Consider the following 13,757-nt stretch of genomic DNA (forward strand, 5'->3'; position numbering starts at 1 on the left):
TCGTCATTTTACTCAGTTAAACGTAATGACAGGAGTCCAGGTGACAACAGGAATCAAAGAGGAGGAGCTTGCTCTGTGCAATTAGCCAGCTTCTTACAGCCCACCAGTAAAGTGCTCCCTACGGCACCACAGAGAATGACTGACTTGGATTTTCTGAATGATTCGTTTAGCCTTCAGGTTTTGTAGCAGAGCAGAACTGATGAGCTGCCAGCAACATCAGAGGTCCCAGAAGAGGTTGGGACCATGCTGCAGCACCTATCAAAGGAGCATGCTTCTTGCAAGGAGTTTGCAGTCTAAATCCTCCAAATGAAGGATTATTGTCCTGTTTTCATTGGTTTTTATTTTATTTTATTTTATTTTATTTTATTTTATTTTATTTTATTTTATTTTATTTTATTTTATTTTATTTTATTTTATTTTATTTTATTTTATTTTATTATTTTATTTCCAAACAGTAGATAACAAAGGCAAGGAGAAATTAAGTGACTTGCCAGAGCTGCCACTGTACATCACTTCTGTGGGAATCTGCACTGTGAAGCCAGTACCTCGGGGATGTACATCTTGAGTGAAAAGGCAGCAGAGCCAAGGCTGCAGTTGCTGGTGTAGTGCAGAAGGTCCAATTGCAGATCACTGCGTGAGGTCTGCAAAGCCAGTGCACTTGCTTGGATTTAATTTGCATCACACTTACCCAGCGTCTTCAGGAATTTGCCTAATCTTCAAGAATTAAATTATCAGGGGTTTCCTTCCTCTTGCAGCCGTACCCAGGGTTAAATTGGAATAGGCACAAACAATTCATGAAACTCCCTGCTGTGTGTGTGAGGAGCAGAACATGTCATACATGTTTAATAGGACTGGTGAAATTAAAGTACGCTTGGCCTTAAGTGAGAGTGCTTCCATCAAGTTTACTCAGCAGTGAAATCATCCTCATAAAACATTTCCAGATATACAAGTGACCCTGGGGACTGCAGCCCGTAGTTCCAGGAATGGGCCATCCTTGAAGTTTCAGGACAAGCACACCTGCTGCTGCAGAACTGGTGGCTGAGCTCTAGCTCTAACAGGTGATTTAATACCTTCGTGCCGTGCTCTGATGAATCACCCCAATATCATCTTTACAAGAAGAGCAACATTAACACCCCCACAAACTACCACTGCAGCTCCAATACCCAACCCCTGGCCCAGCATAGTCCGTGCAATGCCTGCCCCGACAGAGCGGTCCTGTAGTGCCATCTCTGGCAAAGCCCCCGTGCCTTGCCTGTGGGGTGCCCAAATGCCCCCCTGCCCAGTAACAGTGTGGGCCAGAGCACAAAGGCTGCCCACCACTGGGAGAGTGAAACCTCTGGGGTGCAACCCCGCATTTGTGCTTCCTCCACCAGACCCCCTCACTCTACCACAGGCCCCTTCTGGCTTGGAAGCGACGTGACTGCCTGAAACGAGCCCTGAACTGGGAGAAGCGTGGCAACAATTCATCCGCGGTGGCGTTGTGACTACCTGCAGCAGGAGTCCCAGCAGGCCTGCAGTTCCCCACCAGAGCGCGTTACTGATCCTGCTGCCAACATTAACAGGCGCACCAGGCTCTGAGAAGCTGAAGGCAGGACCCCCACGTGCTGTAGGCCCGCAGGGTGCTGGGGGTGCAGAACAGGCCCGGCAGCAGCACCCTGACTGCTGGCAGCAGAGCTCCGGGCCCGTGCTGCCCACACAGACATCGGGGTGGAACCGGTGTAAGGCCGTGGGTGCTGGGACCAGCACCGGGGGAGCTCTGACAGCACTTGGGTGCTAGCGGGGGTTCACGTCAGAAAGCCATTTGGCAACTCGGCCACCTCTGTCCACAGTAAGGAAAGAAGCCCACATTTGACTTTATTTTCTTAAGCTTATTCTAAGAGCTGTATTATTTAATGCATTTTCCGAGAGCATCCTGCCAGATTTCAGCTCCCAGGAGGAGTGGTTTGACTCCATTGTCCCTAAAAATGCTGTTTTTAGAACAGAAACGTGCCAGGGACATTTGTATCCCTGCCCTACGTGCAGTTGCTCAGCCAGGGAATGGCACCTATCCTCAGCGCTGCATTTATGGGCACAGATTAAGAGAGGCCTTTAAAATCCTCCTGCAGGGATTTGTCAGCAGGGCATTAACTCCAGCTGAATGAGTTAACTCCTCCCATGGAATAGTTTTTAAAGGACAGGGCTTGGTAACAAAAAGTGGGGTACTTGATCTTTTTATCACCTTGGTGTGAAGCACGCCCACCCATTTGTACTTCCTTGATGTCACCAGGCTACGTCTGATCTCTGGGAGCTGAATGAGCAGGTTTTTGCTGACGTACTTGCAGCAACTAAATATAAAACATGGGAACAAAGCCAAACACACTGGAAGAATCGCTTGGGTTTGGTTTTCTCCTAGAATCAACAGCAATGCAACGTCACCATAAACATCTTGAAAGTTGTGCAATTTTTACTGGTGATTTTAAGCTGCTCAGGCCTGGTGGTTTGGAGCTTTTAGAAGAGACTTTATTTCTGTTCAGCCTTCCAGCCAGCTCTAGCCTCCTTTGTTGCTGCCCATGAAAGAGCCCTGTGGATCCAGCTGGGTGTTTTCTCTCCACATGTGGCATGTGGCACACACTGCCCGCCTTTCATCTGGCTGTAGGTTTTCCACATGAACCCTTAAACTTCCTCACAGACAGCTCCAACCCTTTAGCTCAGCATCTGAAACACATTTATTTATGTGTTCTTTAGCCCAGCCCCATGCCACAGGGAACAAACATGATGTACGATGTCCTCCCCCAAAGGGTGCTGTTCACGTTAAAAGCAACACAAAAATGCCAGCGTGCCAAGCTCCAAACGCTACACACCATCAGCAGTTGTGTTTATTCCATTGTGAGCAGCTTCCCGAGGTCCTGCCCAGGTTGTAGCACGGGGTTGTAGCACGCTGTGCCCCACGACACGCAGCTGTCCCCACGAGCGAGGCAGTGTTAGTGGCAGCGCACCCGGGCACGGCCTCCCCAGCAGGACCGTTCTCACGGAAGGACCGTGTGCTACCCCGTTCCCTTGGTGGGAAAGGCAGGGACAGGAAACAGAAGATATAAATAGGGCTGAGGAAGAAATAAAAACAGTTCCAGCTCAGGGTAAACTAAGATTTTGAAATAGGAACTTTTCTTACAGAAATACAATACAGCCCAGTGACCGCATGGGGTGATGCCGAGTCAGACAGGCTGGCAGGCACAACTCTCCCCAGGGATGCTCACGGCCAACAATAACACGCGTGGCACAGCAAGCTGAGTTTTGGGAAATGTTTGATGGCATTACAGTATGAGGCTCCTGAGAGATCACACCTCTGTTGCTTAGTTTCTGTCAAAGTGGAAGGACTGGAATAATTCACATCCCAGATGCAGAGCTTTGCTTTTCATCCTAAATATTCTGCTTCAGAGAAGACACTACAACTACCAGCCCTGCACCAAAAGCCAGGATCAAGGTTGACAGCAACCTGACTGCGGTGCTGAAGGGCTGCTCATGTCTACCTGTCAGGGATAAGGATGAATTGAGCACTCAGTGCAGTGCCTCCTACACGCAGGTTTCACATAAGGCTCCATGCTGCTCACAGGGCATCCTTCTCTCAGCCCACAGCTGCACATTCAGAGAAGATGCCTGCACTGCTCTGGCTGCTCCCTACTGCCCAGGGAGCCACACAGTCCAACCCCTGCCTTGAAAGCACATCTGAAGTCTCCTCAAGCTTCTTTATGGTGTTCCTTGCTACCATTACCCAACCACTTCCCATGCCTCAGACAGCCCTTCAGCAGTGCTGGACTGCACAGAGATAAAGAGCTGCAGCGGGTTGATCTTGCAAATCTTGAAACATGGACGAAGCTTCATGCATCAGCCTAATCGGATGGGAAGGGGTCTGCCATCAGCTCCTTATACATGTAGCTTCTATCAGCAGCAGCAAGAGAACACAGCCAGATAAGGACAGATGTACCAGTGATTACAGCCCCAGATAAGAAATGGGGTTCATTTTTCTTAACTTCAAAGGCTGTCTGTAGCTTTAGGCAACATAGCTTTTTTTGTCCCAAGCTTCACCATCTTTGAAAAGAAGGTAACAGCACTTCTTCACCTCAAAGTCACGGCTGGTAGAACCAAACACATGAAATACAATCCTCAGATCCTGCGCTAACTGCATTATGTAAGTACTGAAATCAGGCCACTAACAATTTCAAAACATTTTTTATTTCTTAAATTGGTGTTGTACAATTTAAAGCCAAAAAAAAGTCACACAAAACACAAATAAAAAATGTTGACAAAGTATCAAGCATTACCTTATAAAGAACATCATCATACGCTCTCACAAACCTGAAGATACATGTTATTAGACTGAGGTTTCTTGAAATCTATTAAGACGCTACACACAAACGCTGCAACAGTAACAAAGCCATGACAATAGCAAGTGGACTATGCTAGCAACTTCAACAATGGTTGGGGATTTTTTGTGTATTGTTTTCTTTTTTTGTTGCCTTTTTTTTTTTTTTATTTTGCATTCCTTATTGTCTACAAAGCAATAAATATTTTTCACCAAAAAATTGGTTTCACGCTACATGCAATTAGATAAAAAATAAAGTCACCAAAGTGATGGCAAAATAAATCACCTGATTTTTTTTCTTTCTCCTTTTTCTTTTTTTTTTTTGTTTTCTTTTTATTTTATTTTTTTTAATTCAAGCACAGTGGCTAAGTTTCAAGTATCGAGAGAAAACATATATACACGTTTGTGTTTGTGTGCATATATATACATACACACACATACACACACATACTTGTATGTATATATACAAACACATACATATATATATTGGTTGTAGGTCTGTAAACCACAATATTTTGGAGCAATATATACTTGTGTACATTGAATGTGGACAATTTTGATACATTCAAGTAATTAAGTACAGCTGGAAGGTTAGTGCTGAGCTTGCCACGTACAAGGATCGTTAAACCTGCGGCACAAACGTGGGTCCTGGGCTGCGCTTCTCCTGGGCAGGAAGCTTTCAGCGTACGCTCGTGGGATTGCCGGGAGGGTTCAGGGCAGTAGCAGGTGTCTGTATTGCAGAGTCAGTCCTGGCTCAGTGCTTTTGTGCTGCATCCCAGTGCACTCACCTGCGGCATACCCTTTGCAGAACTGGTAAAATCCTTTCAGAAGCAGTCTGGGTCTCTTCAGCATTTCTTGCCACAGGCTGGGGGGTTGTTTCTTTGCTGTTATTTTCTTTTTTTCCTCCAGGCACAAGCATAAACAGCCACAGAAGCAGCAGGCTGTGAATGTACGATGTAACAGAGGCCCAATACTGAAGCATTTGTGTAAGCTACGCTTAAAACTTCCCTAGTAGGGGGAATCAAAAATTTTTTTTAATTTCCTTATTGGCATTTCTGCTCTGCTATCAGAAGTATCCATGTTGCCAAAGACGATGCCAGCTCAAGCCAACTAAGTTGCTCCTGAAACCCTTGTAAAGTATCACACTGAACGTGCCAATGTTGAGAGAAAAAGCAGTGAGGATTTAACCACCATGTGCAAATTATTATTAAATCCCCAAAAACAAAGCCTGAGGTTTCAAGTTGCTTTCAAAGATACTTTTCTGCCCAGCACTAACGAAATACTGCCATGACTCTGATAAATTAAGACACACACTTGCGCACGCAGACAGACAGAAAGGCAGCCAGCTATCCTCTCACGCACATGCTCACAGCATCCGAAGCCTCAACCAGAACTCGAGCCACTCGTACCCGCAGTCTCATTTGGCTACAGAGTCTCCTTAAAAGAAATGCTGAACATAAAACCGAACACTACAAGATTTCTTTATAAAAAATGTAAGCAGCAAATAAAACTTTTTTTTAAAAATGCATTTCCAATTGTAAGTGTGTAGGATCTTAACGCCTGTTCTTGAGCTCTTAAAAAGCATGGAGCTGTATATTGACTGTCCTTTAAAGAACATTTAAATAAAAAAAAAGAAGAAAAGAAAACTATCTTGGTACTGCCAGACTGCAAGTCAGCTTTGCCTGGTGTGGAGGAGGAAGAGCACAGACTCCGCAGTGCTTTTTGCCTCACACTCACAAGATACAGTACAGTTAAATACGTACAGTTACACACAAACCAGATATATCAATATATATTCACCCTTAGGAATACATATTAATATATGCACACACGTAGTGCAATAAAACAACCAGGAAACAAGGGAAGGAATAAAAAGAACAGCATTCCTAACAGTCGTGATGTTCCTGGGTTGTTGTGTGATGCAAAGTCAACTTCTCAAAGTTCCCATAGTGTGTAAAGTGCTCCTTTGATTCACAAAGCTAGTGTTTTCAGTTTCAGGGGAGGGTGAGGGATACGGGAAAGGGCTGATCTAGCCAACAGCTGAAAGCAGGACAGCGCTAGTGCTTCCTCGTGGTAGATATGTACTGACAGGCTGAACCGAACAGCCAGGAGTCTTTAATGCTGATCCCAGGGAGCACAGGGACCAAGAGAGGAACGGATTCGTTTTGGCTTAGACATACAGGAACATTGTGTTTTCCGTCATCTTCCTGTTCTCCAGGCAGAGGCTCCTTCCCCGTGCCATGTGCCCGTCTGCAAACAGAGGCAGTCCGCGTGACAGCCACGGGAGGTGCAGACTTCCCCAGTGGCAGCACGCTCTCAGCCTTGCTCAGTAAGTCTGTAGAAGGTGGCAGCAACTTCAGCACGGCTCAGGCAAAGTAGAGCAGATTCCCTCCTCTCGGCCATTCAGCAAGCACTCCAAGGCAGAAATGAGTATGAGAAAGGACAAAGGAGAAAAAGGCAGGGAGCCTCGGGTTGCCAGGAAGCTCGAAGGTGCCTGGCTATCAGCTGGGGTAGGGGAAAGTACACAAACTGGCCTTGATTTCTGAATGACATCCTCCAGCATGAACTGAAGCCAGCAGTTTCAGCACATCCATTGCCTGCAATGGAGACAGCACGGAATACCCTGTTCTGAAGCAAGAGGACAGGCAGCAGTCTTTATCCTTCAAAGTGCTGGGAAGAAGCAGACTTCTATCCTTCATCCCTGCTGCCAAGGAGGGAAACCTTTCCACATCAGCTACGTCTTCGCCCAACCTCTGGGCAGGGAAGTATTTGTGCTTGCTGCAGTCACACCTCCCCACAGAAGAACTTAAGTCTGTGGAACAACTTCCCAAAACAGCAAAATACAGAACATCGAGCAATTCATCCTCCAGGTATCCTACTGCCAAAATTGATTCCTGCCACAGCAGCAGGCCGTCAGAAACAAAAGTGATCAGCTGGGATGAGGTGTGTGGAGAAGAACACAACTGAAATCAGGCGCAGAACCCCGACAGCAGGGCTGACAGCCTGCGCTCGATGCAGAGTTTACCTGGGAGAGAAAAAAAGAACACAACAAATCAGCTTCTCAATTTCCTGGCAATATAAGGACCACCAAAACATGCCGGAGATTTGGAAAACAAACAAACAAAAACACAACAAGAGAATTTCAGCACGCCTAAGCAACCCTTCTGGAATCACTATCACGTACTGACTTAGACTAGGTGAGGACCCAGCCACAACGATCGTGCTGGGAAGCAACAGACCAAAGAGCTGAATTATCAGAGATCCAGGACTGAAAGCAGTGAGGCAGCAGTTCTAACACAGTTATCACCATGTTCTAAAGGACCACCATCCGCTGGAAACAATTTATTCATTTTTATTTATTGGAGAGGCTTTTGTCAGCAGTGAAGATAACTCACGGTCTCCCAAACCATTTTTAATGGCTTACAACTGAGAGACGGAGCAGGCACAGCCCAGCACAGTCAGGGCCAGATCCTCACTGTCTGAGCCCAAGACCCTCTCAAAAGCTAAACATTTGCTGTACTTCTATATTCATCACTTTACTTTTCTGAAAAAAAAAAAAAAAAAAAAAAAAGTAATCAAGTACCTAAGATCTAAAATGCAATGTGCACATGCTGCAGCCTATCAGAGAACAACTCAATCAGGAAGCTGTAACATTGGGTAAAACAGGGAATACCAGGATATCGGCTGGGAAAAGAAATCCATTAGATGCATTAACTGTACCTCTGGACAAAAGATGTAATTTAGGTTTGTTAAGAAACAGCACAATAGGAACTACTTGGTATTCCCTATTCACTTAGCCCTCCAGTACCACACACCACCTGCCAATCTCCTTTTGCTCTCCTTCAGCGAGCCTCATGTCAGCTGTTAAAGTTAGTGATAATTAACTGACTGATTGCCTGGGAGCCAGAAAGCTCTTCTCTCATTACCTATCCAAGAGCTCTGTCCACACGGACGACTAGAGCAGTCTGGCAGCACTTTGGATGCTGGCCCAAGAAATGCACTCAGTAACCAGCAGAGGGGGAGAGGCAGGTTTGCCAGCTGCATCTGCTCCCCTCATGGCACTGGCACGGATGGGCTGGTTTAGCTGTGATGGAGCAGGGCTGAGGCCAAGTCAAGATGCTGTAACGGACCAAGGCTGTCCCCCATCCCCTCTGCCTCCCTCCCGTAGAGAGGAATAACAAAGGTGATTAAACCCCAGCCAGAAGGGCAGGGAAAGTTCAACTCTGAGCAAGTGAGGTCAGTTGTTTCCAGGCTGCATGCATTAGTTGCGGAGCCTGCAGCAGTGGAGTGCAACCCCCCCTCAGACACACAGCAAAGGGAGGGTACAAGAGAGGTGACAGCAAAGAGCAGCCAACAGAGGGATCCATCTGTCTCTGGGAAGGGAAGCCAAATGACAGCAAGCAGGTAAAAGCTCAGCTTTCACTGCTACTGCAGTCACTTCCTAATGAGCAAAATACTTGTTTGCTGCCTTCTTGGCCTGTCCTGGGGAACGCAGACAGGTGAGCAGTCTGCCCCGTGTTAGAAGGGCTGGAAGGAGCCCGTGCTGTGCTGATCAGCCACCTCTGCCTGACAGCCGCTGCAGTTTCATGTTCCCAAGTGCTCTGTGCAATCGGATGGTTCCGGCTGGAAACCAAACCCGTGTCTTTGCTACTGCCAAGTCACTTCCTTCAGCAAGTTCTTTCACACATCAAAAACTCCAACAAAGCCCTGGCAATTGCTCTGCATTGCAGCTCTCAAAATACAGCTCAGAACAGGGACCTGCATTTCTAACATTTTCTCCCTGGGAAAATAGGAGGCCGGGCTGCTAGGAGCTGTAACACGTCGAGAGATCTGTGCTATGTCCACCAAGAGGTAGCCAAAGGAAAGGCAGATGATGGATACTGAACGTTCTGATCCATGCAGCTATAAAAACACGGCATGACCTAATGAGGGGAAAAAAAGCCACCGAACACTCACATTTATTGATGTTTTCTATGTCACCCTGTTCAGTGATGATGTTCAGGAGCCCTTCCATCAGCAGCAGAGCCTTGTGGTACCTCTGTGCGCAGTCCTCTCTGTGGTGGAACATCTCATCCAGGGCTGCAGACTGCACCTGCAGGCAACACCCCCATACAGAAGGTTACTCCCAGACCAAACCCAGCTTTCCCAACACGGCCCCTCAGCTGTGCGAACACCTCCATCATCCAACCCCCAAGACTGCACACAGCTTCATGAATGAAACCACCTGCTAAGGCCACCAGCAGGAACTGCCAGTGCTTAATGCCTGCTCTGTGCCAGCCCTGTTCCCAGGCACTGCATGGTCATTACCATTTGCACGGCGTAGCTGAAGATGAGCTTCTCTGCTGTGATGCTGTTGATCCGATCCATGAGTTTCTGTTTGTCTAAGAAGAATCTCTGCAGTCTCATGTTGAGGCAGTGGCAGGACGATACACTGGATTTATAAAGTTCATTCAGCTTCTTCACAACTAGAATAAAGGAAAGAAACGCATTGAACATTCTTCTAGTTCTCCCTGTGCCTCCCAATCTCTGTGCACAGGACCCCAAATGAGTAACTTCAAGACAATCAGGTTATATTAAGGCCAAATGTAAGTACTTGCTGCACCGATACAGGGTCTTTTTCCTTTCCTTTGTCAGCTTCACCAGTTACAAGCCTGCATGTTGCAACACCTACATATCTATTTCACCTGAGGCAAGGCCTATTTTTGCTTCCTTCAGTTGCCACAAGCTACAGAGCAGTTTGCGTGGTGCAAGATGTCTCACGCATCACCAGAAGCAGCAGACAGGCCAGATACAAAGCTTCTGTTACTTGACGGGTGATGACGTGCTGTGAAGTACGTGACTTGTATGTGGTAGCTGTTGGAGCTCAGTGTGGCTGAGCAGTCCTGAGCAAAAGAATCTCTCTCCTGGGACAATGCTGTCCCAGAATGAAAGGTCACCTCCTTTCCTGCACTGTGGCAGCTAGGACAGGAAGGTTGTGACAGAGAACCAGGAGTTAAATATGATCTAAGAGATTAAATAATCCAAAACAGCAAGCGAAGCCATGAGCTTGAGTCTCACTAGCTGTCTGGCATGACCTACACAGTGTACCTAGCACAAAGCAGCTGATGAGTATTAACCAGTACGTGCATGTTTGAAATCCCACCCCACTGCACAACTTGCTTCTGGGGGAGGGAAATGAACCCATACCACGAACAAACCTATCTTGGGTACTGTGCAGAGAGGCAACTTCACTGCCAGCCAGGCCCTGTGACTAAATATAGCCTTCCTACGTAGAGATAAGAGAGCAGAAAGCCAGAAAAGAGACTGGCTCCATGAACAAAGGCAGTTGAAACTCTAAAGGACTAAGGCACAAAACCTTAACCCTGTTGGGGTCAGACTATCACATTACCCTGGTTCAGAAGAAATCTGAAAGCGAGTTGGAACCCCAAAGCTCGTGGGTGACATCAGAAGGGCAAAATGAAAACCTCCACAGGAGAAGAGAGCCAAGACTATTTAAAAACAAACAAACACACCAAACCAACCAACCAAAACCCAACAACAACAAAAAAACATATGCAAATAAAGCAATATCCTCCTCCGGGGAATTCAGTCAGAGCTCTGGGCTGGGTCCAAATTACCAGGAAAAAGCTCACGGCTGCAAGGTGAAGACCCTGCTTGACACGCACTGCCCAAGGACACTCCGGGGCAGTGTCTTGTCGCACTTCCACCTTTTTTTCCATACACATGTGAAGAAGTTACACAACTGCCTTGACAACCCTCTTGTCCTCACCGTGCCCTAGAAAATCTCAAGGGAGCAGTACTTTGTGGGGAGGGAAATAAGAAAAGACAGCCTTATCCAATTCCCACACACTGAAGGAAGAGTCATGCTATGAATCTACAAGTTGCAATTGGCCTGGAAAAGGAAGAATTTATTTGGGTTATGTTAGCCCACAGGGTGCATGTGGAAGATGCGTAGCTAAACCCATACATTTGACTCCATATTGCCCCCCAGAACATGTGTGCGCTCACTGTGCCAAGCTCCTGCTTTTTGCGGCCCCACTCCAAGTCAGCATGGGTACTTCCACAGACTAAACCCATGGGGAAGGAGGCTGAGGGGTCAAGTACTTCAAGTGTTTCAAAAAGCTGCCTCAGTAATAATGCCATTGTAGTGTTAAAATTATTTTTTCTAATCACTGAATCACAGCCAGCTCACATCACAAGCCAGCCAGTCAGATGCAAATGTAAGGCTGTGAGACTAGCAAATCAGTGACTCCTGCATTACCAGGGTTTTACTTCCTGTGTTTTTGTTTCAGTTGAAAACCGTCATTGCCAAGACATGTCTCAATTTGCCAAGTAAGCACTTACTAGGCCAGGCACCGTGTAATTAAGTTGGATTTGCGTCGAGTACAAATAAACACCTGAGATAGAGAGGTACAAGGAATCAGATAAGATGCATTCCCCTCTCACTAATTAGCAACAAAGATTCTCACAGGGGCATGAGCAGGAAGGAGTTTGAACCTGAGGTAAGCACGGAGAGAGGAAGATTCCTCTCAGCAGGAACGAACAAAATCCCAAAAGGAAGGCCTGGCCATGCAAGGGCACAATGAGGACTAAGCCCGTGCACTCACAGCTGGGGGATCACGCTCACTCAACATCCTCCCTGCCTTTGTAACATTTCCCATTCTTCCATCCCAGGCCTTTGTACCGTGTGCCAACAGCCCCTTACCTTGCTTGACAGTGGAGGACAGGCACAGTTTGCCAGCTTTGATCTGCTCTATGGCTGTCTGCAGGCCCGACGACAGCAGCTCTGCGACTTTCAGGTACAGCACCAGCTGCTCTGCATAGCTGCAAAGAAAGCACGTTGTAACACAAACACACCAGTGGAGCAGCACTACGTGTCCTGAGGGCACAGAGCCACACGCTGGGGTGTCAAGGAGTGACCTGGGGGCTCTCTGCCCGGTCCTTACCTCCACTCCCGGCTGAGAAGGCTGATCTGGTCAGCCACCACGCTCTCCTGCAGCTGGTATTCAGACGCCGCCGAAGCGCTCATCTCGCTGGAGTTGCCTTTCAGGGCAGCGATCTCCATCACGTAGTGGACAAAGGCCAGCGTGAAGCGGAGGCTGCGCAGGATGTCGGTGTGCTCTTGCTGTGGAAAGAAACGGCAAGGTGGGGTTACAGAGGGAAAACTGGCATGCAGGGAGGCTGCTTCCATGGAGCTGTGCCAGTGGCTCATCCCAGCTTACAGAAATAACACCTGGGCCTGAAATCCCCCCACACCTCTTCTTTGGGCAGGGACAGCCCAACTCAGCGCTGAGCCCACACACCCCACCAGTTCCTCCTCCACATTAAAGGCAGCGACAGCCCCAGGCCAGAAATTCCCAGAGCAGTCCCTGGAAAAGCCGGTGAGACTTGCTCCAAAATGCCACGCTCCCTTGTTAAGGAGCGTTCCCAGCAACGTGGGACTGGTGGGACTGTTTCAAAGGTCAGCCAGGAAGGGGACGAGACCGTGGGCACAACTGCCCAGTCCTGGTCCACACCACACCTGTGCTGGTACACAGTGAGGAGTGTGGATTTCATGAGACCGACAGCCTCTTGCAACCCCAGCCCTCACGTAGCTGGGTCTCTGCGTCCCAGCCCAGTGCAGGAGCCCTGGGTGAGGTCCTCTTAAGGGACAGCAAGGACAGCCTTTCAGCTGCAGCCCCTGCCCAGTTAGTGAAGGGAGAGACTCGCACTCAGATCACTGTGTTCATTTCAAAGCAGTTTTTCCTCTGCTATTACAGACCAAAAGGTGTTATCCTGTTTCTGGGAATCTCTGTTGCTTAAATCATTGCAAGCATTTTGGGGAAGTTAGTATTTGTGGAAAAACTGCATAGTTGTGGGTCCTACAAAACAAATCGCTGCCTGGATCAGATGCAACTCCATTGTTTGCACCCTCTGCAGAAATGCAGCTAACCTGCTTGACCTTCAAACGCTTAGTGGATCAGTTCTCTTAAAGGGGCTTGGTAAGGATGTTTTCTACATGAATGGGAGGGGAAAACAAATAAAAAAGCACATGCTCAAGTTCTGCATGCTTTTGTTTTTCATTCACCAGCTCAGGCACTCAGCTGCTAAGGGAGCTTTGACTATCTGAAATATTAATCTCTCCTCTATCTTGCTACCTGGAGAGTCCAGTAAGGTAAGGCAGTCTCAGACTTCCTCTGTTTTCTTTAAAAGCAAAGGAGGAACTCAGGGATTAAGTAACTGCCAAGTCATACAAGAAGTTTGTGGCAAAGCAGGAACCTGCTGAGATCTTGCAAGTCTCAGCCTTGTATCTCTCACCAATGCACAGCCCTTCCTCTCTGCAAATACAGTTGGCCTTATTTATTACACTTGTGTTTCTGGCCTTATTAGGCATCACAAGAGTCTTTCCTTCCATAGCCATCTCTACTGTGTTTCCAAA

General features: G+C 47.4%; 1 protein-coding gene across 3 annotated transcripts in view; it reads right to left on the reverse strand.

The window, feature by feature from the left end:
* Positions 1-4,187: 4,187 nt before the first annotated feature.
* Positions 4,188-13,757, reverse strand: part of ULK1 (unc-51 like autophagy activating kinase 1) — a 79,390-nt gene continuing 69,820 nt past the window's right edge. For all 3 annotated transcript variants that reach the window (XM_038187281.2, XM_038187282.2, XM_038187279.2), the window contains 5 exons: positions 12,286-12,464; positions 12,045-12,163; positions 9,647-9,804; positions 9,296-9,431; positions 4,188-7,364 (listed from right to left, as the gene is read on the reverse strand). In XM_038187281.2, the coding sequence (XP_038043209.2) occupies positions 7,309-7,364; positions 9,296-9,431; positions 9,647-9,804; positions 12,045-12,163; positions 12,286-12,464 (648 nt within the window). In that variant the 3' untranslated portion in view covers positions 4,188-7,308. The remainder of the gene's footprint in view (positions 7,365-9,295; positions 9,432-9,646; positions 9,805-12,044; positions 12,164-12,285; positions 12,465-13,757) is intronic.

Source organism: Anas platyrhynchos, chromosome 16 (assembly GCF_047663525.1).
Source record: "Anas platyrhynchos isolate ZD024472 breed Pekin duck chromosome 16, IASCAAS_PekinDuck_T2T, whole genome shotgun sequence".
Taxonomy (NCBI): domain Eukaryota; kingdom Metazoa; phylum Chordata; class Aves; order Anseriformes; family Anatidae; genus Anas; species Anas platyrhynchos.